This window comes from Gracilinanus agilis, chromosome 1, assembly GCF_016433145.1.
Source record: "Gracilinanus agilis isolate LMUSP501 chromosome 1, AgileGrace, whole genome shotgun sequence".
Taxonomy (NCBI): domain Eukaryota; kingdom Metazoa; phylum Chordata; class Mammalia; order Didelphimorphia; family Didelphidae; genus Gracilinanus; species Gracilinanus agilis.
In genome coordinates this window covers 101,170,661-101,197,416 of record NC_058130.1, presented here as the reverse complement: position 1 = coordinate 101,197,416, position 26,756 = coordinate 101,170,661, and the positions used below count along the sequence as shown (strand labels likewise).

At 37.5% G+C, this 26,756-nt stretch overlaps 1 protein-coding gene across 1 annotated transcript; it reads right to left on the bottom strand.

Moving 5' to 3' along the window:
- Positions 1-2,093: 2,093 nt before the first annotated feature.
- Positions 2,094-26,756, bottom strand: RNF20 (ring finger protein 20). The gene is made up of 19 exons (XM_044684850.1): positions 26,594-26,756; positions 22,658-22,825; positions 22,373-22,520; positions 22,030-22,212; positions 20,655-20,773; positions 14,218-14,364; positions 14,048-14,125; positions 13,759-13,878; positions 11,114-11,293; positions 10,506-10,641; positions 9,902-10,023; positions 9,335-9,723; positions 8,544-8,661; positions 7,776-7,925; positions 5,398-5,610; positions 4,406-4,531; positions 4,087-4,227; positions 3,417-3,518; positions 2,094-3,161 (listed from the first exon to the last, which is right to left on the bottom strand). The coding sequence occupies exons 1-19, from the start codon at positions 26,720-26,722 to the stop codon at positions 2,985-2,987; spliced, it is 2,946 nt and encodes a 981-aa protein (XP_044540785.1). The 5' UTR covers positions 26,723-26,756; the 3' UTR covers positions 2,094-2,984.

Genomic DNA, 26,756 nt, shown 5'->3' with positions numbered 1-26,756 from the left:
GTAGAATAGATGTTTAAGTTAAAGAAGTTTAAGATGCATATGCTCCCCATGCATTCCTTATCCTTGATACTCCTAAAGCCCCCAAGTTCTAGAGACAAAAATAACTCACATTTCTATAGGGTCTTGTGTTTATGCTTTACAGGAACAAGATGACATACCTGAAAAAGATCTGAAAGGCTTTAATAGGCTGCAAGTTCAATATGAGTCCAACTCAAACTGGAAATGTTTAACCTGAACAAGACTTAAAGGGCACATAATAATTGTCTTCAAGTGTGAGAAGGAAACCAGGGATAAAAATAATAATCATAATAGTGAACATATACAAAGCACTTATTATATGCTAGCCATTGTGTTTAAGCACTTTATGGTGTATCTCATTTGTGCTTCGCAACAACCCTAGAAGGCAGGTGCAATTATTATCCCCATTTTTACAGATGAGAAAACTAAGGCAAACAGATTAAGTGACTTGCCCAGAGTCACACGGCTAGAAGTGTCTGAAGCTGGATATGAACTCGAGTCTTCCTGACTCCAAATTCAGCACTTCATCTATTGTATCACCTAGCATTCTATTAGAGAAATTGTATTTGTTCTGTTAGGCCCCAAAAGATAAAAATATAAATAATGGTGGAAAGATGCAAAAAGGCAAATTTTAGCATGATGTAAGGAACACTTTCCTAACAATTAGAGCTATTTCCAAAGTAGAACAGGTTGTCTCTAGGGAGTTCCTCTTAAGCATAAACTGGATGACCACTTGTCAGGCATTTTCAGTGATGGGGTGAACCAGATGCCTACACAGACATTTTATGATTTGATGCTAGAATCCCTCTGTTGTTCACACAAAGTGCTTTTCCAGTACAGCCCATGCTCATAGAGAAACCCAAATGATAGCCACACTCATCATTAATCCAGCAGTTGTGCTGCCTCAGGTCCTTCGCTTTTGCCATTGCCTTGTCATTCTACCCCTCATTTCATCTCTTTCTTTTTTTCAACCCTTACCTTCCATCTTAGAATCAAGACGAAGTATTGGTTCCAAGGCAGAAAAGTGGTAAGGGCTAGGCAATGGGAGTAAAGTGACTTGCCCAGGGTCACATAGCTCGGACGTGTCTGAGGCCAGAGTTAAACCCTGGACCTCCCATCTCCAGGCCGGATACTCTATCCACTAAGTCATTTCTCTGCCCCTCTACCTCTCATTTCTGACAAATTTCCCTACCTAAATTAGCTAGGGTGACACTTCTATGAATCACAAAATATTAAAGCTAGAAAGGACCAAAGAATGACAGACTTAAGAGGAGGAATTGAGGCAGTGAGCTAGTTCAACTCCTTAAGAGGCCAAAGAAAATAATCCCACACCCTCATTTGGAGAAGTAGGAACTAAGGTACTAACAGGGAAAAGGTCTTGCCCGTGGCCACACAAACAATAGCAAATCCAGAACCAGCACCCAAATCCCTAACTCTCAACCTAAGGCTCTCCCCACTCTACCTCTCAAGGCCTCTCTTAGCTCTTTCTCACAACTTCAAATCTGCAATCAGTGGCACACTGTTTTTATTTTTACCTTAAAAAGAAAGCCCTGGGTAAGTAACAGCTACATTGCAGGCAAAAGAAGCCCAGATCAATGAGGAAGCTAGCCTAGTCCTACCTCAAGCAAGGGTCCTTCCAACTCAAGTGTTCAGTGACTCAAATTAATGAAATAAGGCCATAGGTACTTTAAAATTTCTCTTAAAAGTAGACTTTTAGAATTATAAACATTATTTTAAATAAAGGATAAAGAATATTTATAATCTATGTGAGGTGAGATGGAAGTACAGGAACACTGTGGAGGATGAGAGTGAGAGAGGATGCATGGGGTTGGGGGAGAGAGATTTAAGGGGAAAACCTCTAGCCATAACTTTGAAATAGCCTATATCATATTAAGATAACTAGAAGAATAGTTTCAAGAATATCCAAATACCCAATAACCCAAATTCAATGTTGTTTAAAAACTTCATCACATTTGTGCTAGAATGAGAACTCATGTTTAAAGGAAACCCAGGAATAGAACACAGTATCAAATCAGTTTTCATCCTTCTCAAGGAAAAAACCTGTAAAACAGAGAGAAATTGACCTATGTTTTAATTGGCATTTATCAAGTACAAAGTCTGCTGGAACACGCTACAAACAGTCCTCTGGAAAATGAAAATTGACAACACCCCAGGAAAGTGAACAAAAAGGATTTCACAGCTCACCAAGGCCTCGCTGGCATCCTTCACTAAAATGCCAGCTCAGAAGGTTCTCATCACCTCAGACTTGTTCTTACTTCTCTTCCAATTCTAGCCATACTGAAGGTCAGAAAGGGGCTGTGTTGTTCATAACTATTCCAGCCTGGGAGGAATTAAAGACTTTTTTTCGTATATCTTCCACCAATTAAAAACTCTGTAACAACAAAGGTGCCACCAGATATCCTGTAACTGGCCATATCTGAGGGTATCAGCTCATGCTGTCTAAGGAAGAGTGCCACAAGGACACTTTTGTGCTACAAGTTTACAAACCAAATCATGCTCCAAAGCAATTTTCTGCTAAGGAGTTCGTTTTCTTCAGCCTGACCCCAGCTGCCTCTTTTCCCTCTTCTCTCCAATCTTTCTTCCCCTCTGCTCTCCAATCAGTACACAATACTATTTCAGAGCAAAAATACCAACTCGGTACGTTTGGGAGAAGGGGATAGGCCGATAAACCATGATGATATAGTGGGATCCTAAAGAAATTTAAACTGGAAGGGAAGGTAGTAACTGTTTGCTTATTTTAACTGCTTTCCACAAACCTAACCCTTTAATTTACCCAATTCTCTCACTGGAGTCACCCAGTTATTTCAGAGAAAAACACGGGTGGGAGTCTGGGTATGCAACACATGGCCCTTCCAGTAGCAGTAAGGAAAGAAGAGGTATCAGTTTGATGGTTCATGAAAAAGCGCCTATATCCTGACTTTCTGTTCCTCTGCTCATAACCAGTTTCAACCAATATAGATGCGATGGAAGTCATTGGCACCAAAGGCAGCATTACACTTCGGACATTTGCGCTGGCGGGTGTCATAACGCGTCTTCACACACTCAAAGCAGAAGACGTGAAAGCACTTGGTAAGGACAGCATCCTTCTTACGCATGTTGCAACATGGACAAGTTAGGCGAGCCTGAAAAGGAAAGAAGTGCACTGGATGAGACACTGAGCCACTACCAACACCACCATTCTGTGAACTAAGGAATTGACAGTCTTCAAAAGAAAAGCCACACACCACAAGAGCATGTTAAGTTCTACTGATACCTCAAAAGGGAATTGTTCTAGTTATAGGATAGAGCCTAGGCTTAATTCTCCTGGGGATGTCACTTCAAGCCTTGACTTGATTTGACTTAAATAATTCAGGAACGCAACTGAAGTTGTATCTCACCTTATAATCCTTGATCTCCTCCATTAGGATTTCATCACATTTAGGTACATTGTCTGGCTTCTTTGTAGTCTCTAGTTTTCTTCGGAGTCTGGAAATATCTTCCTGTGGCAGAAAAACATCAATTAGTCATACCTCCCTGAGAGAAAATCAACTCAACAAAATCTATCAACCTCTCATATCTTCTCTCATAAGCACTTTTCTTTCTGAGGAGAAATGTGACTGCAGAAGGCAAGATAACAGTCCCCATTATTTCACAACTAGCCAGTTTGAGAGCCTATTAAATTCGACCTAACACAATTAAGAATGAAAAAATGTTTTTTAAAAAAGAGGGGGAGGGGAGAATTGGAGGCAATAACTAGAACTTTTAGATAACCATCACCTTTTTCTAAACTCTATCTTTATCACAGTATGATTCTTTAGTAATGATCTAAAAGCAAATGAAAGAAACATAAGGAGTAGCTAAGTGACTTGATGGATAGAGAGCCAGGCCTGGAGGCAGGAGGTCTTGGGTTTGAATCTGCTCTCATACACATCCTAGCTATGTGACCCTAGGCAAGTCAACCCCCACTGTCTAGCCCTTACCACTCTTTTTGCCTGGGAACCAACACTTAGTATCAATTCTAACACAGAAGGTAAGGGTTTAAAAAAAGAAAGAATAAGCCTGCTATACCTGTGCCCGTTTAAAATTAAACATATCCTTTTCCTTGGTCACACTGTTCTCCACTATTTCATCTTGAAAATCATGTAGTTTCTTCTGTGCCAACTCTAGTTGTGCTTTGAGGTCATCTGCAAGCTGGGCTGCTTCCATTGCCTATAAAGAATTTAATAATTTTTTAAAAAATCATTCTAGCACTACATTGTTTCCAATATTAAAAACCTTAATTCAATAAAGGAAATAAAGAGCTTATATTTTCATCAATATAATATGTAATAATCGCTGTCAGATAAACTTAGATACATATTAAAGTAACATCTAGAAAAATACTCACCTTGCGCTTATTCATCTCTAACGCCTGTGTCCGAAGACCCAGCTCCTTCTCTCCTGTGCCAATGTTGCTTTGTAAGAGATGTTCCTTCTCTTCTAGTTTCCTAACTACCTGTAGCTGAGCATCCACCTTCAAAGAAGAAAATGGCATTTCCACACAAACAAGAACAAATTTTAAAACCTAAAATTTGACCATACTATGTTTTTAAACTTAAAACACAAAAGAAGCATTTATTAGGAATCTCAAGTTGTTTTTCTTTTTTTTACTGGCTTTACCAACTATTAAAATATTCACTTGAGTGTTCAAAAGCCAATTTTTATTTCCTCTTTTCCTCTACAGAGAATCTGTATTTGCCACTTATAAATCACAAAATGAGGACATGTCATACATTATTTTTTAATGCTTTGAATTCCTCATTTTAAAAAAGTAAGGAAAATTTTAAAAGTAAGGCAATTCTAACTATTGCCAGTATTGTAACTTTCTCTTCCCTATACTATCCTAATTTCCAAGTCAGAAATTCAACCAGAAAAGATATTTGCATGAATGTCTATTTTTAAAAAATTTTGCTGGTATCATTTGCTTTAAGTCACCTTCAAATCCAAATATATATCTCTCTATTTCCTTACATTGGGAGCTATCCTTTGTAACAAAGAATAAGAGAAAAAATGGAAAAGGCAATTCAGCAAAACTAATGAACACATCTACCAAATCTGATGGTATGTGCAGTGTTCCATATCTCCAATCTCCTAGCTTGTGGCTTTAATTAGAAGAGCAAAGGCTCCTGAGGATCCTACAAAGTACTTGATCATTCCTTCCCAAGTCTCCCAAGCACAAAAGCAAGTGAAATCGTCTAGTGATTTTTATCTCATCTCCTCACACTAAAGTAATAGCCTAGCCCTCTGTCCTGTATCTGAGGAACACCAAATAAAGACAGCTCTTACTCCTGGAAAGGACACTAAAGCACACAAGAAGAGAACCCTGTCTTTCCTGCTTACCTGAGTCTTCAGGGTCAGAACCTGGTCTGCAAGCTCTTCTTTTTCCTCTTTGAGTAATTTATGGATCTGATTGGACTTGATGCGCTCTGACATCAACTTGAAATTGGCATCATCTTTTTCTCTCAACTGCTGCATTAAGCGAATATTCTGTTCCTGCATGTCTTCAAAGGCCTGCCCTGTGACATCCATCTCTGAGAGTAGAGCATCTTCTTCCTGATGCAAGAAGGGGTTTGCTTTCTGAATCACACTTTCTGACTCCCAAAAACTTGGTACAAACCAACTACACACTGCCCATTGTTTAATTAAAAAGATAAGAGAACTAATGGCAGGAAATTTCCATTTAATAACCAAGGTCTCAGAAAAAAAAACAACAATGGTTTACAAGTCTGAATTAGTAGCAGTAGCAGTAGCAGTAGTAATAGTAGTTCACATTACCCTAAGACAAAAACAGCCTCATACTGGGTATATCCTCTGGTATTTTCCCAAATTTTCTTTGTCCCCCCCCCCTTAGGACTTTCCTATTGCCTTTATCCTCTGTGTTACTCATTCCATGCAGATTTATTTAACATTTACTTTGTACAAAGCACTGTAGAGTACACAATAAAGGATATGAAAAAATATTAAATGTAACTCTGTCCCCAAAGAGTTTAGGCATGCCCTTAAAGAAGGGATAAGACAAACACGAAGAACTAGAAATCAAAGCAGAATGTAAATGCAACTTCAGGAATATGAAAATTGTCTTATAGAAGAAAGAGGGAAATATTCATGGAAAAAAAGAACCCGTGGGCTAGTTCTTAAAAGATGGCACTGGAGAGGTGAGACTGAAGGGAGAACATTTTAGGTGGAATGAAAAAGCATAAGCAAAGAATGAAAGGCAGAAAAACAAAGGGCTCCTAACTGTGCGACCCTAGACAAGTCACTTGACCTCCATTGCCTACCCTTACCTCTCTTCTGCCTTGGAACCAATACACAATATTGACTCCAAGATGGAAGGTAAGGGTTTAAAACAGTGATAGGTAAACTTTTTAAAGAGGGGGCCAAAGGAAAGGAAGTGCCCATCTGTCGAAGTTTCATTGTATTGTATCCTACTCATTGTATTCATCAAATTAGGAATAATGTCTGGTGGCTGGATAAAACATTTCAGGGGGGCGCATCTGGCCCAAGGGCCTAGTTTGTCCATCACGGGTTTTAAAAAAAAGAAAGAAAAAAAGAAAAACAAAGGACTCTGGGAGAATGAAGGGTCTAAATAATGTAGAAAGCTAGAAAGATAAGTTGGGACCAGTTTCTGGAGGGCCTTGAGTATCTGGCTAGAGTATGGCATATACTTGGCAAATAATGGCATGCATGAGTATATTTGGAAAGAGAAGGTGACATGAAATTGACTTGACAGCAGTGTATGGAATAAATCTTACTAAAAATGAGACTAATCAAGAGATAATTGCAATAGTCCAAGCTAAAGGTAACTGGGGTCTAACTATGATTATGATGCTAGTAATGGGATTGAAAAGGAAAAGTCCTCAGAGATATTAAATCAAAAGGGCCTAATTGATTGGATGCTGTTAAAAAACGAAAGGTAGATCAAAGGTGACTAAGGGAGAACTTTTCAGCTTGAGTGACTGGAACAATGATGACGCCATTAATAGAAATAGGTATGTCAGGTGGGGAAATAGACTTTAAGGAAAGAGCATGAATTTATTAGTTTAGATATGTGGCATTTGATGCGGGAACAAGTGATACTGGTTGGGATGTCCAGCAGAAGGCTGGAAATGCAGGCTTAGAGGAAAAAGCAAGAATATAGTTAACATGTAAGTTAATATGATAATAAACTTTTTGGGGAAAAAAAAGGAAAAACACTAAAACAAATTTAATAAAAATTGAAATGATGACACTTTTAACCTAGTGTATACACAATACCTAATTTGCCATCTATATTCAATAAATACTGGCTAATTATTATAACAATTATAAACAATTATATACCTTGCTAACTATAATTATATAACTGTGCATGCATTTATAAAACTGCACAGTTGTTATAAAAATAGCTAGCTTCTACTTGCATGAAGTGCATATAAAGATGCATATGTATCATACAAACATGTATTAAGTGCGGATATTAAAAGCATGTGTGTACACATCACACTTGCATAAAATAAGTGCATGGGCATATGTGTCATACGTGTGTGGAATAAGTATGTACATAAAAGCTTCCCCAACAGCTACGTGGCATCTCCATCACCAAGTTCATTTCATTAGAATGGAACTAGTTTATAAAGCACAGAAACTATAGTTATTAGAGTGACAAATTCTCCCTTTCTTTATCTCAGTCATAGGCCCCTTTCCTTGCTTAAAAGGTCATCAGAAAAGTCTTCTCTCACCTGCTTAGCCACGGCTAGCTTCTTCTGCAAGTATTCTATCTGCTCCTCCACTGCCTTGATCTTCCGAAGAGCATCCTCATCAGCCATTTTCTTGCTTTCCTTTTTCTCCTTATCCTCTAAGTCTTTGAGTCTCTGTCTCAGATCTTCCAACTGAAAAAATAAAAACAGTCAGATGGCACAAGCCAATAGGCCTCCAGAAACAAACAGGCATAGATATATGGCTGTTTAAAAATCTGTAGATTCTGGAGCTAAGCATTAAGTCATCCAGCTCTATTCTCATGTTACAAAAGAAGACACCATGCTAGTGAAGCATTTTTAGAAGGATTAGGTGTATATGATGCCCTCCTTAATTGGTCTAGGTCCATCATAGCAAACCTATGGCTCACATGCCAAAGATGGCACACAGAGACCTTGCTGTGGGAATGTACAACATTCCCAGCAGAGTTAGTCAATAGAAAGGCAGAGGGCCTCGGGCAGAGCTGCTCCCTTACCCCTCTCCCCAATACCTCCCTGCCCCTCTACCCAGAAGCCCAATGGAAGCACTTCCTTCCTCCCCTCAGTAAAGCACCTGGGCCCCTCCCCTGCCTTTTCCCTTTCCCTGTCTGGGGTAAAGAGGGGATGTGGTGGGGCACAGCACTCGGGTCTCTGGAGGGGGCAGGGCACAGCAAAAGGTCTCTAAATGGTTTGCCATCTCTGGTCTAGGATCTCCCACCATAACACACAACTGACTGACAAAAATGGTAGGCAAATGAACAGAGAGATAATTACCTCCGCTTTAGCCTTTTTCTCAGCTGCCATTAGTTGAACCTTGTCTCTCTGTTCCTTAGGAGCAGAGCGATACATATCTAGCAAGAGCTTCATCTCCTTCTGGCTCTCTTGGGCTTTCCTGTTGGTAAAAGGAATACATGAAACTGGCAAAAGTGGCTCCTGGAAGAGTAGTCATGTTGTACAAAGTAATTACAAATGAAAGCAAAATTTCATTCTATATTTGGCTTCTCTACAATGTAAAACTTTTACATAGACCACTTCTGGCCACTGAGATATAGTCTAGAATCATGGGAGATAAAGAAGAATTGTGTCATTAAACCATGTATTTCTCCCTCAAGGGAAAAATGGGGCAAGAGGAAACAAAAGAATAAGAAATTAACTGTTAGCTGGTGTTGCAGCACTTAATAAATTCACAAACTATTAAAATGAATCTTCTGGGGCCCCAAAGTTTGTTCAATCTGTTCAATCACAAGATTAAAGAAAGTTCAACTAGTAAAGCCATTTATACTTGCTGAGATCTACCAAGGAGCAATAACTTCTAATCATTCCCATGACGCTAACACTATTCTGCGAATGAAGATCCCTGATGATTAAGGCAAGGGACATGGCTCTTCCCTAAGCTTGGCTTCTAAGCCAGACCACAAAGTAAGCAATGTGGACATCTAAGTTGTCCTTGTGACAGTAGCTATAGTCACATCAGTCTTTAGAAGCAGAAGAGCTAGTGATATCTGGGATGCTAGTCAGTGATATTTCAGAACAGAAATGCCAAGAGGCAGGTGAGTTGCTCTCACTTGAGTTCAGCCTTTAGCTGCTTAATCAGCTCAGCTTCCTTCTTCCTTCCATCTTCATGCTTGCCTTTCTCTTTCTCTTTGCCGGATTCTCTATCCTTTTCTGAATCTTTTTGCTTCTGCTTTTCCCGCTCTCTCTCCTTTTCCTTCTCTCGCTCTCTTTCTTTTTCTTTCTCTTTCTCTCGTTCCCTCTCCTTTTCACGCCTTTCCCGTTCTCGCTCTTCTTCATCTCTTTTGGCCTTGGTCTCATTTGCCTCTTCTTGAGCAGCCTTGGGTGCTAAGGTCTGGGTGGAAGAATCCTCAGGTTCCTGCTTGATCTCCACAGGTTCTTCTTTGGTGTCTTCAGTACTAGATTGAGATTGCAGAAGGCCACTGCCACTGCGAAGGCGGGTCTGGGAGGCCAAAAATGGAGAAAAAGCAGAAGGCAGTTGAAATATCCTACTGGACCACTCACACTGAATCCCTCTTCCTTCTAAAAGGAGTATGATGCCTGAAGCCTGAATCTAAAGGCAAGCTTTATGATGCTCTCTGCTCAGAGAGCAGGTTTTCCCACTCACCCCTGCCAGTTACCTTGCTCAAATCAGACTGGGCCTCTCTTAGTTTGCGCTTATACCTTAAGACCTCCCCCTTTAGCTGATGATTGTGGTTCTGAAGGCTGCTGATAAGGTGCCGCATCTCCCGGTTTATGGGGCCTGAAAACACAGGAAGGTATTAAAAAAATTGTGATATTTGCAAAATTATAAGGACAAGAAGAACAGAATGCATCAAATACCTGTAGGAAGCACAATAAGGTGGAAAAATCCCTGGATTTGGAAACAATAGACTTGGGTTTGGAACCCTGGCTCTGCAACTTATGTGTTCTAAAGGAAACCAAATAACATCCCATGGACCTCTAAAAGTTATTTTTAATGAATTTTTAAAATTTAATTTAATGAATTCTTTTTAATGAATGGTTCTACAACTGAAAAAGTATTACCCAATATGACCACTTCTCTGAGGTTGAAAAAACTGATTCTCTTGAGTTAATCTCAAAGCAGGCTACAAACTATACTGAATTATAAGATTTGATACTAAGGGAAATATGGGTTTAATTTCTATTCCAACAAAACCTGAGTTTTTCAAGGAGTTATTAAATGCGAATCCATTTCTTGAGGGAAGGAAAGAAAGATCCTACCTGCTTGCTCATTGGCAGCCAAAGTCTGCTCAAATTCTATCCTCAACATTTCATACTCCTTGCGGACCTGTGCCAGTGTATCTTCTAACTGTATCACTTCTGTCCTCAGCTTCTTATGGAGGCTGACTTCATCCCGCTAAACAGAGGGAAAGGAGAAAACATTACAAACAGGAAACAGGTTCATGTCATTCTCCTAACAAACCAATCAAAATAAATCAATTTCTATTCTATCTCCGAAACTTGATCCATAATGGCCCAAGACAGAAAGTTGGAAATGTTAGGAAAGGAAGGAATTATTACTCTGAAAAGTTCCAGAGATGGTAAACATTTATTGAACATCTCTGGGTAAAACACTAGCACTGGATAAGGAACACAAAAGAAATTAAAAGATGATCCTGTCATTGAGGATCTTAAAATCTAGTTACAGAAAGTAAACATATGATGATTTAAAAAACACTCCCAAAGTAAAATGTAACAAGTATGAACAAATCATTACTGACCAAACTCTATATAAGTGCTAAGAGTATGAAGAGAGGAAAATGTTCAGAGTTGGAAGAGTTTTTAAAGGAAAAAGGCTTTTATGGGGTTAAGACAGACCGTATTATTACCTCAATAAGTTCCACCTGCCGTTGGTGAGTCCCCCTAGTGCCATGAAGCAGGGTACGAGCTTCATCCAAATGTGCTTTCAACTGTAGGCTCTCATTATAGAGGACAGAAAACTGTGATTGCATACAGCGGTATTCTGGGGTTTCCTTTACCACTTCTTCCACAGCACTCCTCAACTCCACCTATAAAGGTGCATCGCCCCAAAAGAGAGGGAAGATGAGAAATATAACTGCCATAAAAAGCTATGTTATCATCTTTATGCAGATCACTCCTAGATCTTTATCAAGCCCTGTTAATATGCTACAGTCCCATAGTTATCTTGAGTACAATATGTCCCAAATAGAACTCATTCTATTTTTCCCCAAACCCACCTCTCTTCTAAATTTCGCTCTTTGGGTTAAGTGTCATCATCTCTCCAGTCAGCCTAGCTCTAACTTCATATAATCCTTGACTCCTCAATCTTAACCCACAAATCAAATCTCATCACTGCTACTTCCACATTATCTCCTGAACTTCTTCTCTCCATTCACATAGTTATCCTCATCTAGGCCTTTGCCACCTCCCATCTTTAACAGGCAATAGCCTCCTCCTAATTGAGCTCCCTACCTCAAATCTCTCCTCAACCTAGATGTCAAAGTGATTGTCTTAAGTGATTTTCAGTCTGAACCTGTCCCTCAAACTCCAATGCTCCCTTCTTACTTCTAGGACCAAATAAAAATCTTCTGCTTGACATATAACCCTCTTAACAATATAACTCCATCTTTCCTTTCTAGCCTTATTGCATTCTCTCCTCCAGAAACAAAACAAAACAAAACAAAAAACGCACTCACACTGGTCTTTTTGCTGTTCTTTACACACAACATTCCTTCTCCTGTTGATGGTTTCCTTCAAGATTCAGCTCAAGCTCCACCATCTTTACTATACCTTTCTTTGTCCCTCCTAAGTTAGCACTTTCCAAATTAAATTTGTGTCTGTTTGTATATACCTACATATATGCACATTTTCCCCCTATTAGAATGTAAGTTCGTTGAGGGCAGACTATTCTGGTTTTATCTGTGTATCCTCAATACCTAGCACATAGAAGGTGTTTAATATGCTTGTTAATTGATTAATATCTAAAATGAAGATAATATTTCCCAAAACATACTCAGCTTAGTGTTTTATATATAGTAGTTGTTCTATAAACATTTACTGCATGAATACAATACATGCCTAAAGACAGTTAGTTTATAAAGCATCCTACAAGTATCAAGAAAAAAATTTACCAATTCTAATGAATGTAAGCATCAGAAGTTTATTAGACTAGATCAGTGATGGTGAACCTTTTAGAGATGGAGTGCTGGGCCCCACCCCCCAGACTGAGTGCTGTGCCTGCCCCCCACCAGAGACCATGTGCCATTCCCCTCCCCATCACCACAAGCTGGGTATGCCCTACTCTCACCTTACCCCACACAGGGGACGGAAGAAGCTCTACCATTAGGTTGCTGGGCAAAGGGGCAGGGGATGCGAAAAAATGTCCTCAGGCACAGTGGAGAGGGGGAGGGGAGCAACTCTATTCAAGTCCCTCTGCCTTTCTAGTTATGAACTTGGGGGCTAGGGATGGGGGTGGTCGAGTGCCCAGAGAGCATTCTGCATGTCATCTTTGGCATCCATGCCATAGGTTCACCATCACTAGACTAGATTCTTCCTATTCTGATGGTTCTGTTTGAAAAGATTCATTTGCCCTTATTTCTCTAACAACTCGATTCTTAATAGGTAAAGGGACTGGCCTTCTCAAAATATCTCTGTAACTATTTTGAAGTAATATTTTTCTCAGTCTAAAATGAAGTAGAAATGCTATCTCTTAACTAAACAGATCTATTTTCTGCACAAGTCTATAGCCATTAAAAGCCTCCATTACTATTAGGGGTATAGCAAAAGCAATTTGATTGATTTCATCACTAAAGCAGACAACATCTGCAGAATCCTTAAAAAGCTGGGAATGAAATCTCAGGCTAAGCAAAATACAAGTAGGCAGGAAAAAGTCATCTTTCACTTATAAATGTATAATCCATTTTCATCCAAAAGATATTCCTTTCATTTTCTTCTATAAACTAAATATAGGTAACCATATAGAAACAAAATAAAAACAGCCCTAAGGCCATCACTGAAAGAAATAAACTGATCAATCAATTTAGTTAACAATTTCCAGAGTAAGAAAAAACAATATGGTTACCTACAATTCCCATCATGTACCACAAGATGGCTGACTTGACTGAGAGCAGCATCTCATTTCTATTACAGACTTAGCAAAGCTCAAGAATACACTTTCATAAGTTTTAAAAAAAAATAAGTACTAAGTAGAAATATGCTAGTCATTTAGCAAAATGTTTTATTTGGTATTTTACAATTATTGAACATTAAGAATGAAATGGATCAAATGCATACCAATGATAAATGAAGCATTTTATTTACTAGAATACTGAAAAACCAGTATTTTCATATTCCTAGACTGTACTACTACACATAACCTAATCAAAACAACAGAAATTTTTATCCAACCTTCTGAATTGTGTATTTACCTACAGATGAAAAACATTAAGGCTTACCCTGAGCAAAGAGTTAGCAAAAATGGCCTATGAAGTTTTCTGGGGAACTACTGTCATACCTTGAGCTTCTCATTATGGGCAGTCACTTCTTCCAAATCTTGCCGAAGCTTCTCCAGCTCACAGAGACGATTCTGAGCCAATTCTTTGTTTTCTTCAAGTTCGGCATTCATCTCTTCAAACTTGAAGGCAGAGGAATGTGATCAAACAAGATTAGAAGAAAAAAATTGCCCCTTAAGTATCTTTCCTTCTTTGTTTTCTGGATACACTGTATTTTCAGCTTTCCCATGTGAAACTCTAGTCCAGTCCCTCAAAAACGCAACCTTACACAGCCACTGAGACTTTCTTTACCTTTCGAGCATTAATAGTGATCGTGCCACCATAGAGACTGCTCCCAGCTCCATATACCTTATAACCTTTGGAATTCACCTACAAAGAAAGAAGAAATTCTTTAATCATATCTCCTGGGATTTTTATCCAAGTCCCAGGTTGTTACCAACCTCCCAAAAACAAGTACTCACTCTCTCTAACACTTCAGCAAGGTGCCGATTGAGGCGCTGCTCTCTCTTGCGTATCTTGTCAATATCCCACTGCAAGTCATCAATCATCGTCTCTAAAACGGATACCCGTGACTCAGCAGTTTCCACTTTACTCTGCAACTTAGAAAACTGTTGACCCAAGTTCAAGTGTTCAGAAGAAGAGAGAGAAAACAATAAAAAGAAATTATTTGGTATAGCTGGCCTAGTTCCCAAGTCTCTCATAGCATTAAAACATATCACAGCAAAGATGGTTTATGAAAGAAAGCAAGTTTCAGCAGAGGACAAAAAGAAACTCATATTCTTAATAACAACTCCTGACATTCATATCACTTTCAGATTCGCATAGCACTATTAACATTCTATTTCCCTTACTCTAGTCAATGAACTCTGGACTGCTACATCTTTATGAAGTCCACAAGACTAACAAGACTCTGGACCACAAGGAAAGCAACATCTAGTACTCTCTAACTGTCCTATCCCAATAAGTACCATTTGCCAGGAGAGGAAATTATAGTATATATCCTCCTATGTGGAGCTATACCATAAAAAGACTCCCTTAAGTCTGAGACAAATATTCCTAGGAACTGAAATTAAAGCACACTTGGAGATAACTTCACTTTCACTTAACATTCAATTTACTTTCGCTATAAAGCTTTCATCTTTTCAGAGACAGACCAACACAAATATGTGAAAACTATCTATACCAGTGATGGGCAAACTACAGCCCGCAGGCCAGATGAGGCCCCCTGAAATGTTCTATCCAGCCACGTGACATTATTCCTAATCTGACGAATACAGTGAGTAGGATACAATACAATGAAACTTCGAAAAAGAGTTTCCTTAGAATCAGACTGACAGATAAATATTTCCTTTCCTTTGGCCCCCTCTTTAAAAAGTTTGCCCATCACTGGTCTAGAATTTTAACTATTAAACAAGAATTTTTTTTAGTTTTGAAACTAACAAGAGATTATAAGAGTTTCACTATTACTATATTTATCTCTAACATATTTATCTTGTAACAGTATGTATTAAAATTATCTGTCCAAGTTTCTTCTTTCCCTAGTAGAATAAGCTCCCTAGGGTCAGGGAACATGTCTTTAAAAAAAAATTTCTGATTTTTATATAAGTTCCCTGAACACAGAAAACATCTAATATTTATTCAATGTTCTATGTGTCTGCCTAATGAAAATCCAGTATTTTATTTATTTATTTATTTATTTATTAAAGGCCCTTACCTTCCCTCTTGGAGTCAATACTGTGTATTAGCTCCAAGGCAGAAGAGTGGCAAGGGTAGGCAATGGGGGTCAAGTGACTTGCCCAGGGTCACACAGCTGAGAAGTGTCTGAGGCCAGATTTGAACCTAGGACCTCCCATCTCTAGGCCTGACTCTCAATCCACTGAGCTACCCAGATGCCCCTGGAAATCCAGTATTTTAAAACAAATGGTGGTTTGTGCATAAATGGTAGTTTCACCACTTTAAAACCTAATTTTTTTATTTTTTAAATCTGCTTTGGCTGACAAAAGAAAAAGTGCCAATAGTCCAAAAATTTCATCAAAATGGCATATGGTTCAGTTTCATTTTGAAGGAAAAGACTGAGTTTAACATTCCTATGGAATCATAAGCTCATCATCTTGTTCTTTTAAGTATCAAATATGCATTTGTAGTTCCTATAGTAACAAAAAACGTTTGCCATGTTTAGAATGGGCAATGAATAATAGGTGTAATATGGGTGCAGTTGTTAAACTTCAAAATCTTAGGGTTTTGATTCTTTTCCACTTCAAGCCTTTTCTCTTTCAAATTCACCTAATCATTTTGCAATTTACTTTTCAATTCCAGTATTTTGAGAAGAAATTATACCCAAGAATTTGCCTTATCACATCTCATCTAAAACTTTTAAGTTTTTATAAACCTTTCCAACCTAAAAACCAAAATAGAGATTTGTGGGATAAAAAGAATTTATAGCTTAGAACTTGTCTCTTTGTTTTAAAAAAATGTGCCTCTCCAATTTGGTAATACTGACTTAACAAGAATAATAAAAATAATAATTAGCTATATTTATTATGATGAAGCACATTCACATATGACATGGTCATTTGATCTTCACAAGTCTCCTGGTAAAGAGGAGACATTATCATACACACAAGAAACCAAAGATTCAGTTCGTAAATGAAGAAAAAGCATTTATTAAGCACTTACTCTGTGCTAGGGACTGTGCTAATTGCCAAGAATACAAATACAAAAGGGCAGTGAGGTGGCTCAGTGAATAGAGAGGCAGACCTAGAGACACAAGGTCTTGGGTTCAAATAAAGCCTCAGATATTTCCTAGCTGTGTGACTCAAATTCCCAAGCCCTACTGCCTAACCCTTACCAGTCTTCTGCCTTTGAACAAATACACAATATTGATTCTGAAATGGAAGATAACAGTTTTTTACAAAAAGAATACAAATACAAGCTAGCAAGATATCTCTCATAGGGGGTAGCTGGGTAGCTCAGTGGATTGAGAGTCAGGCCTAGAGACAGGAAGTCCTAGGTTCAAATCTGGCCTCAGACACTTCCCAGCTGTGTGACCCTGGGCAAGTCACTTGACCCCCATTGCCCACCCTTACCACTCTTCCACCTAAGAGCCAATACACAGAAATTAAGGGTTTAAAAAAAATAATAAAAAAAAAAAGATATCTCTCATATTCCAGCAGCTTAAATTCTAAAAGGGAAAAACAACAGCAATAGAAGAAGTAAAGGGAGAAACTGGGCAGATCTGGTATCACAGGCCAACAGGATAACTTGGTCTAGGACATAAAATTAAACTCTGTCTAGGAGAGACCAGGGACACAGGGTAGGCATTCAAGGTTCATTAAATTTAAATGACTTGGAAAAGCTAAGTAGCTTAGTAGATAGAGAGCCAGGCCTGGAAATGAAAGATCATAGGTTCAAAATCTAGCCTCAGATATTTCCTAATTGTGGGATCCTAGGAAAATCACTTAACTTCAATTGCATAATCCTTGTCAATCTTCTGCCTTGGAACTGATATTTAGTAACTTTTTGCTTCTTTCCCCCTCCTCCATTCCCCAGGTTTGCAAGCAAATTCAAATTACATAAAAATCACTTTATGTAGGGGTCTGTTTAATGGTCCATTTAAGTAAAGAAAGAATTTATATACTAGACTATGTATGAATCCTGATTATAGGTGTAGCAGTCTTTCAATTATAGTATTGTACTTTTCCATTCCAATAACAATTAGTTTACAATTTAAAGTAGAACTGAAAAATTTTCCTATTTATAAACTTATTTTTTAACAACAAATGAACTTTGTTTGTAATATTCTGTTTATAATATTCCAATTCAGGTAAATATAGCACTGTACTCTTAATACCCTATGATGTAGAATTCCAGAAAAGAGTAACATGGAAAAAAAATTATTTCCTTTTAAAATAATAATAACTATCATTTACATCAGTGGTTCCTAAACTTTTTTGGTCTACTGCCCCCTTTCCAGAAAAAATATTACTTAGCGCACCTGGAAATTATGAAACTATTTATTGAACAGAATGTAATACAAAAAAAAGTGTGGCCATCAACGCTTCCCCTGGATCACTGCAGCAAACACCAGGGGGTGGTAGCACCCACTTTGGGAATCACTGATTTACATAAAGCTTTACTACTTGCAAAACACTTCACATATATTATCTCACTGGATCTATACAACAAACCTGAGATAAGTACTATTATTATCTCCATTTTATAAATAAAGAAATCAGGGCTAAAAAAGTTTGTGAGCTTTTCCAGAATCAAAGAGTTATTAAGTCTCAGAGACAGGATGTTAAGTCTTCCTAAATCTAAGTCCAAGACTCTAAGTTAACATTACTTTAAAATCTTAAAATAACTCAACTGGGCTAATCATCTTTCATCTTGTTTTTTCAAAAAATCTCAATTTTAATATTACAATATAATCAATGTATTTAAGTCCTTTTCAGAATCAGCTATTTATTAATGCACAGGTTAATAAATCAAATGCAGTAGTTTCAGGAAGTAGTTTATTCTAAAAGATAAAGTGAAAAATGATTCAGTCCGTATTCTCGAATAATTGCAGCGATGGTACTAATATTATTGTCTTCGATTGCTACCTCACACCTATCAGTCTGGCTAATATGACAGTAAAAGAAAATCATAAAATGTCGGAAGAGATGTGGCAAAAGTAGGACATCAATGCACCATTAGTGGAGCTCTGAACTGATCCAAACAATATGGAAGACAATTTGGAACTATGCCCAAAGGAGTATAAAAGTATGCATACCCTTTGATTCTGTAATACTGCTACTAGTTTTCTAAGAAAGAAATCCAAAAAAAGGGAAAAGATCTCTGTACACAAAAATATTTAAAGTAGCTTTTTGTGGTGGAAAAGAATTGGAAATTGAAGGGATATCCATCAATTGGGGAATAATAGCTGAACAAACTGTGATATGACTGTGATGGAATACTATTGCACAATAAGAAATGATGAGCAAGATGACTTCAAAAAAACCTGGAAAGAACGGTGCAGAGTGAAGTAAGCAGAACTAGGAGAATACTGTACACAGTAACAGCAAAACTGCACAATGATCAGTTATGAAAGGCTTAGCTATTCTAAGCAATACGATGATCCAAGACAATTCTGAAAGACTTATGATACAAAATACTATCCAACTCCAGAGAAAAAACTGATGGATTCTGAAAGCAGATCAAAGCATATGATTTTTCACTTTATTTTGTTTCTCTTTGAGGATTTTGTTTCATATGAGTATTCTTGCACATGATCAATGCGGAAATATGTTTTTCATGATCACACATGTGTAGCCCAAATCAAGTTTCTTGCCATCTTGGGGAGAGGAGAAGAGAAGGAGGGAGACAATTTGGATAGCAAAGTTTCAGAAAAATTATGTTGAAAATTGTTATTGCATTTAGTTGGGAAAGAAAAAAAATTTTAATTAAAAAAAATAGCAAAGTTATTAAGTCATTCACTGTCAGAATAAAGAGTAAAGCAGAGAATAAAAATAAACATGACAAGTTTAGAAAGGGAGCAGTAGTTCTTGTAGGCAGCCCAGAACTGGCTATTCCAACTGTTTAAATATCTATTTTTTTTATCTTAATTATTTCTTGCTTAAAATTCACAGAAATATACCTCATAATAGAAGTAACTAGGTCATGTAGTGGCCTGAGCAGTTGACATGGGAGTCAGAAAGACCCAAATTTAATTCCTGTATCAGATACTTAGTAGTTGTGTGATTCTGGAAAAATCACTTAATCTTCCTCAGCCTTAAATTTTCTTCTATGTCAAATCAGGATAACAGTATTTATCTGATAGGGCTTGTTGTGAGGATCAAATAAGAGAATATATGTAAAGCATTACACAAATCTAAAAGTGCTGTGTGTCAGCTAGTAACTTTAGACTACCTCTAAGAGGAAAAGAGGGTAATGTTTATCATTCCATACTTAAAGGAAAGTGTGGAAAAGTTAAGTAACTTATCTAAGGACCATGCTTAGTCATTTCAAGAATTAGAAAATAAATCCACGAGCTTTTTGATTCCAGCCCAGTATTCTTTGTAGTAGAATAAAAACCTATCACCATAAAACTTAGGTTTGGACATTTGATCCTTTTACTTTTGTAAATGAAGAAGTCAAAGTCAGAAAGTTAACTGACTTGGTCAACAGGAGAAGTTAGTGGTAAAATTAGACCTGAAATACAATTGCCACAAATGTACTGGTTCAGGTCATTGCCTCATGCTCTATGCTGAATTTCTCTGTCACTTCCTCCTTATATTCCTCAAATGTTTTGGGGTTTCTTTTAGGTAATGTTAGGTTTCTTTGTTTTTCTGAAGACTTTTTTGCTATTACTCTCAAACAAGGGTAGATTAAGAACTAGAACCTAAGATTTCTGACTCCCAGTTGTATAATTAGGATCTGCACCTCAGGACTCTCTCTCCCAGCATTCCATGTTCCTTCTCATATTACATACTAACATAGGAAAGATATAACATTTTGTGTAGCTCTGCCTTCACAGCCTCTTTTCCCCTGATCGCAGCTGGGAAAGCTGGCTTTACTCAGGCTTTTACTTTTGTCCTTTTGTTTTCTACTTCAAGTGATTATTAATAAACCTTATAAAATATAATACTTAAGAGTTATTGGATATTAATTTAAATTTTACACAGTTCAGAATGCTTTCCCTACACCAAAGGAATTCCCTTACCCTTCCCTTATGGCTTTGATTCTTCAGATCTGGTTATCTAGTTCTTAGGCTAAGCTGCACACTCTTCTAACAAAAGCTTTCCTGATGGCACAGTAATTAATATAGTACCTAGTATTCCAGATAAAGTCCAAAAAAGTGCCATAGACAGAAAATATCCAAAACACAGACAAGAGCATAGCTCTACTTTCTGGTCAATACCTCCTGAGACATGGTGCGGTGCTTTTCTTGAAGAAGGTCTGCCAATTCCTGAAGCCGTCCATTCTCATGGGACAAGAAGGAGTTCAGCTCCTGGACTGCTTCCTCTACAACCAAAGCATCTAGAGAAACAAAAACAGATGAAGCATTTATAAGTTAAGTTATTTAAGTGATGGAATGATCATGTCATCTTGTTAATTCACATTCATCACGATTATTAAGAAATCTATGGCTTATACTTTCAAGACTTTGAAGAACCACTGATGTAGTTACTCCCTTAGCCAATAAGATCAGAAGTTATCAGTGTCTTCTTGTCCCTGTACAATTTCTGTTTTAGTTCTACATTTCATTTTTCATAGATCTACACAACCAGCTGGAGGTCTTTCTCTTGGTCTTTTAAACATTTCTTGGGTGTTAATGATGCAGCACTATGATTGTTCATCTGCTATCCTTCACCACATATATTCAGACCATATATTTCTTAATCATTTATGCTTTTTGTCTCTAAGCAATCATTGGTAACATGCGGGAATCTGTTCATATTCACTTTATTATCTTTCTGTGTTACCCTTTGGCTCATTTCTTTAAAAAAGAAATTTTAATTCTTTGGAGACTGTGATATTCCACAACATACAGCAATATAGCATCACTAGGAAAATAATGATGTGTGAAAAGATTATTTTTTTTTTGCATTAGGAAACAGTATGGAATACTGAAATTATTGCACTGCTTCCCAAATACAATCCAGCCTAGTCTCTTACTCTTATCCTAACATCAGTAGTTGGCATTTATATATAGGACTTTAAGATTTGCAAAGTGTTTTTATAAGTTTTATCTCAGTTTATCCTCACAACAATTTTTGGAGTCAAGGGCTATTATTATCACGCTCATTTTACAGATAAGGAAACTGAAGCAGACAGTGGTTAAGTGACTTGTCCAGGGTCTTGCAGCCAGTAAGTGTCTAAAGATAGATTTACTCTTAAGTTTTCTTGACTCTAGATCTAGGAATCTAACCACTACACCACCTAGCTGCCTCTGTTTAATTCTGGGCCCAGCTCATTATTTATCTACAATTCTTTTCTAAGATAATTATGTCACTGAGCTGAATTCAGTAACATGTCATAAACTAAGTAGTATGGGTCCAGTAGAACAAAAACTCCTTGAGGGATAGAACTATTTCACTTTTTAATTTATAAGTCCAATTCCTAGATTCTTTTTTCTTAAGTGAAAGTGAAAATTTAGGCCAAAGGGAACTAAGGATGAGTTTACACATATATGGGCTTTGCATAAAAATATATTAGTATCTGTAGAGACATGATAAAAACAAGAATAAAGAAGAATTTCCATTTTCCCCTATATCTCTCAATACTTAGCTCACCTCCACTGTTTAGTTTGCGAAACAGTACATCCACTTTTTCTTGCAATTTGTCATAGACTGTCACTATCTGAGACACAGCTCGACGAGAGGACTCCACACGCTCCTGTAGTTGTGATTCCATCTCTTCACTGGTGCTACTGGCCAAAGTAGCAAGGAAGGAGAAAGCTGGCTCTAGTCCCTCCCCTAAAGACAGAGAATAAGAAGTCAAAGAAAAGCAAAATAACCACAAAACCAGAAAGCATAAAATAATCTTATCCTCCTGAAGTGACAAAATGTCCTCCTAGCAAAATTACACTGCTGAAAACATACGATGATTATGACATTTCATTACAAAAATATTTACCTCTTTCTCTGTCATCTTTACGTTCCTGATTGCTATCTGAATCTGGTTCTGGTTCAGGAACTACAAGGGCTTTTCTTTCTGTAAGAAGATCCCCCAAGCCCTGTTCTAGATCATAGCGTTTAAGGATAATGCGGATGTTTTCATCAAACTGAAAAAAAAAAAAAAAAAAGGCACACAATAGAAAATTACAGCTTTACTCTAGAGTTAGAGCGAGTTCTAAGGAAAGCTACAATTCTCAAATTAGGAGCAAAAGATAAAGACTAAATAAGCAAATACAGCACCTACCTGGCTCCAATATCGGTTAACAATCAGTAAAGAAGCATCATCAGTGGCCTGTCGGCGCTCCAATTTCTCAATATGTTCACGTAGCTCGTCTTCAATAGCCTGTCTCTGATCCAGCATCTCAGCCAGTTTACGATTTTTGGTCTGCAGCGTACGGATATCCAACTCCTCCTGCCACAGAATATCTATCTTGTTAATGCCATTAAAACATCATTAAATAAGTTATTTGAAAGTTCAACTATAACAATTTATTTATTGTGCTAATACATTACTTCTACTATGAAAGAAATAAAACTATACGTAAAACTTCAAGCACTGAATCCCTTTAAAGTTTCCAACACTGAAAGCAGTAAAAGGTGAAGAAAAAAGGACAAAAGAAAGGGCTAACAAAGTACAGGGAATGTAGCATAATTTAAAAAATAATCAAATTAAATATACTCAAGCTTCAAAATTACACTGTTCTTACAGTAAATAATGTGGGTATATGCATGTGTGCCATGTATGAATACATAACACTTTGCAAATTTCATGTAACTTGCTAGCTAATTACTATAATAACCTTTTAGATGAAACTACCTAATAAAAACATCCCAAACAACAAATTCCTTAAATGAGTTCCAAAACAGTCTTATACAAAGTATTCCTTTTCAACAAGTAGTATTAGAAGTTTCAGTATATATATGTATACCATGTATATGGCCAAATGCCAGTGCATCTCTTCACTAGAGCTGATTCCATTGCCCACATCATCTCATTTTAGAATCATTTCCCGCTATTTCCCTTTTGAAAAGGTTTTACCACTTGCAACATTATTTTAGGATAATCCCTTAAAATCTTAACCTGTTTGTTTCTAAGGAAAAATACTACCTACTCTACAGAGAAGTTATAAGGAATAATAAATGATCCATAAGTGTGTGTTTTGATTATATGTACACACTCCACCAAAAAACTGTTCCAGTGCCTCATCATAATGTGGAAGTTAAAACTGAGTTCTTTAAAGACCATGCAGGTGGAATATAAACTCTGCAAGTAGGAAAACCTTCAAGCAATAATCCAATCACAAAACCACATGTCTATCAACCAAGGATCAAACAAACTAAACATAGAGATGTTCACCTCCAGAAAGTTGCCTACCAGATCATTACTGCTGGCCACAACTCAGGAAGTTGATCCCAAGATGTGGAGGTGCCACATTTTGCCATCATAGGAAAGACACTGGGAAAATCATAAACTTTCAAAGTTATGTGTTTTTAATATATATGTTTATGTATATGTGTATACATATACACATATTTCTATTGATACATATGGAAAAATACTTTTAAGTCAGGAAGATCTGATTTGAAATCTGGCTTCAGAAACTTATTAGCTGTGTGTCCTTAGGAACATCACTTAATTTCTGTCTGCCTAATTGTCCTCATCTTTAAAACGGGGATAACAATACCACCTATCTCCCAGAACTATTCTAAGGATAAAATGAGATATTTGTAAAACATTTTACAAACTTTAAAGTATATATAAAAATGCTAGCTATTAAATATTTAAAAGATCCATGATTCTTTTTAGGGGGAGGGAAGTATTCAAGAGTTTCCATGGAAAAAATGCCATTGCCCTGGAATAATTTGGTGATTAAGTCTCTCCAGACTTGACCAGGCTGGTTACTTCATGACATATAATACAGCCTATCACTAAACCTATATTTGAAGCCTTTCTAGACTGATAAGACCTGCCAAAGATGGTGTTCTGGTAGTACTGATTTCAAGAAAAAAATAAGTAAGAAACACTACGACAAGGCATCAGAATAGGACTTTGAGGAATACCATAATAATAATTATAATTATACAAGAATGTTTTATCATCTGTGCAAAGGAGCAGATTGGTGAAGATCTCAATTCAATTACATCTTATTCATATTAAGAGAAAATGCTTACCATTAACCTGGACTTTTACATTTTGAGATTTCGTGGCCTTAGTGTTACCAAAGACAGAGGATCTGGGATAGCCAGATGGCTCACTAAATTGAGAGCCAGGCCTCGAGATGGGGCTTCTGAACTCAAGATCCTTCTTAACTGTGTGACCCTGGGCAAGGGATTTAACCCCAACTGCCCAGCCTTTACTGATGATCTTCTGCCTTGAGACTGATACATAGTATCAATTCTAAGAAGGTAAGAGTTTTTTTAAAAATAAGCTAACAAAGACAAGGGGTCTTTTTAATCAGGTCAGAATAAGAAAGGAATAGAAACCCTAAATTACAAAAAAAAATTCAGACTTTCCTCTTCAAACCTGCTCTTCTCTTAATTATTTTTGTTACTGTAATCATCTCCTTCGAACCACTAATCCTGCAAAGATCCACTAAGCTGACAAAGAATGTCAATTTGACCTCTTATCTGCACTGACACTAAGTTAGTTTGAGACTTTGTTAGCCTCCTACTTGAATAGCTTCCCTAATCACTCTCTCTTAAGCCATCCTGCACACTGCTGGCAATGAAATCTTCCTGAAATAATTTATTTCACTCCCTACTCAAAAACTTCCAACATTTCAAAAATAAGATCCAAACTTATAAGTACAACAGAGGCTTTATACTACTTGTCCTCCAGGCTTCCCACTTCACATATCTAGAAAATCTAGACCACTCACTCTTCCCTAGCTAAAAATAGCTAGAATAATAATAATAATATTAGCTAAAGTATATATAGCTCTTACTATGTGCCAGGCACCATGCTAAGTACTTTATTTTTACCTTTTAAAACCCTTACCTTCCAACTCAGAATCAATACTGTATATTAGTTCTAAGGCAGAAGAGCAATAAGGGCTAGGCAAAGGGGGAGGAGGCTAAGTGACTTATCCAGGGTCACACAGCTAGGAAGTGTCTGAGGCCAGATTTGAAAGTGTCTCTAGGCCTGACTCTCAATCCACTGACCCACTTAGCTGCCCCACCTAAGTATTTTACAATCACTTTCTCATTTGATACAACCAGCATGGGAAGTAGGTGTTACTATTACCCTTATAGATGAGAAACTGAGGCAAACAGAGGTTAAGTGATGTTCTAGGATCACACAGCCAGTAAATATCTCAAGTCATATTTGAATGCAGGTGTTCCTGGCTAAAGGCTCAGCTCTTTATTCACTGTGCCACCTAGCTGTTTTATTTTCTGGTCTATAACATTATTCTTGAAATTTCTTCATATGGAATGACTTCCTCACACTTTTTTTCCCCATCAAACCCTTACCTTTCATCTTAGAATCAATATTACATATTGGTCCCAAGGCAGAGCAGTTAAAGGGTTAGCAATAGAGGTTATGTGACTAGCCCTGGGTCACACAGCTCTAAAATTTATTTTTTCTTAAATCCTTACCTTACATCTTAGAATCAGCACCATGTATTGGTTCCAAGGCACAAGAGAAGCAAGGGCCAGGCAATGGGGGTTAAATGATTTGCCCAGGGTCACATAGCTAGGAAGTGTCTTAAGGCTAGATTTGAACCTAGGATTTGAAGCTGAAAGTGTCTCTAGACCTGGCCCTCAATCCACCAAGCCACCCAGTTGCCCCCTGAAGTTTCTGAGGTCACATTTGAACCCAGAACCTCCCCTCTCTAGGCAGCTCTCAGTCCACTAAGCTACCTAGCTACCTCGCTCCTACACACTTATTGGAAAAACTACTCTTCCTCCAAGGATCAGATCAAATTTTAATTCTTATTACATAAAGGACCCCCCTCAATCATTACCTCAAAAAAATTTCATCTTCTCTAGTCCTGTACTGCTCATCCCATTCTGACTTTTAAATGTTAAGTTATTGCAGTTATCTTGCAAGATCATGAACAAAGGCTAGGTTGTATTCACTTCTGTATGAAGTACAATGGTTAGCATATGAGGACTATTCAAAAAATATTTACTAAATAGAAATTACTTGGTAAAAAAGGTGTGTATCTGGCATACATACCGTGGAAGACACACCCCCTAGTTTAATAGTTTCTACTGTGGTCCCTGAGTCTTCAACAGCAGCCTTCTTTTCTGGAGGTACTGAAGTACCAGGCTCTCCTGCTGCTCTCTTATTGCCGATTCCTGACATTTTGACCCAACAGATGATTGTCAACTTTTCTGGT

What these genes read in the sequence shown, in the direction of transcription:
- RNF20 (XM_044684850.1), bottom strand. Translation starts at nt 26,722, where the DNA reads ATGTCAGGAATCGGCAATAAGAGAGCAGCAGGAGAGCCTGGTACTTCA. An exon ending in TCACTATTAATGCTCGAAAG is followed by an intron (nt 13,879 to 14,047) that starts GTAAAGAAAGTC and finishes TCTGCCTTCAAG; the next exon opens with TTTGAAGAGATGAATGCCGA. An exon ending in TAGAGATGAATAAGCGCAAG is followed by an intron (nt 4,228 to 4,405) that starts GTGAGTATTTTT and finishes AATTCTTTATAG; the next exon opens with GCAATGGAAGCAGCCCAGCT.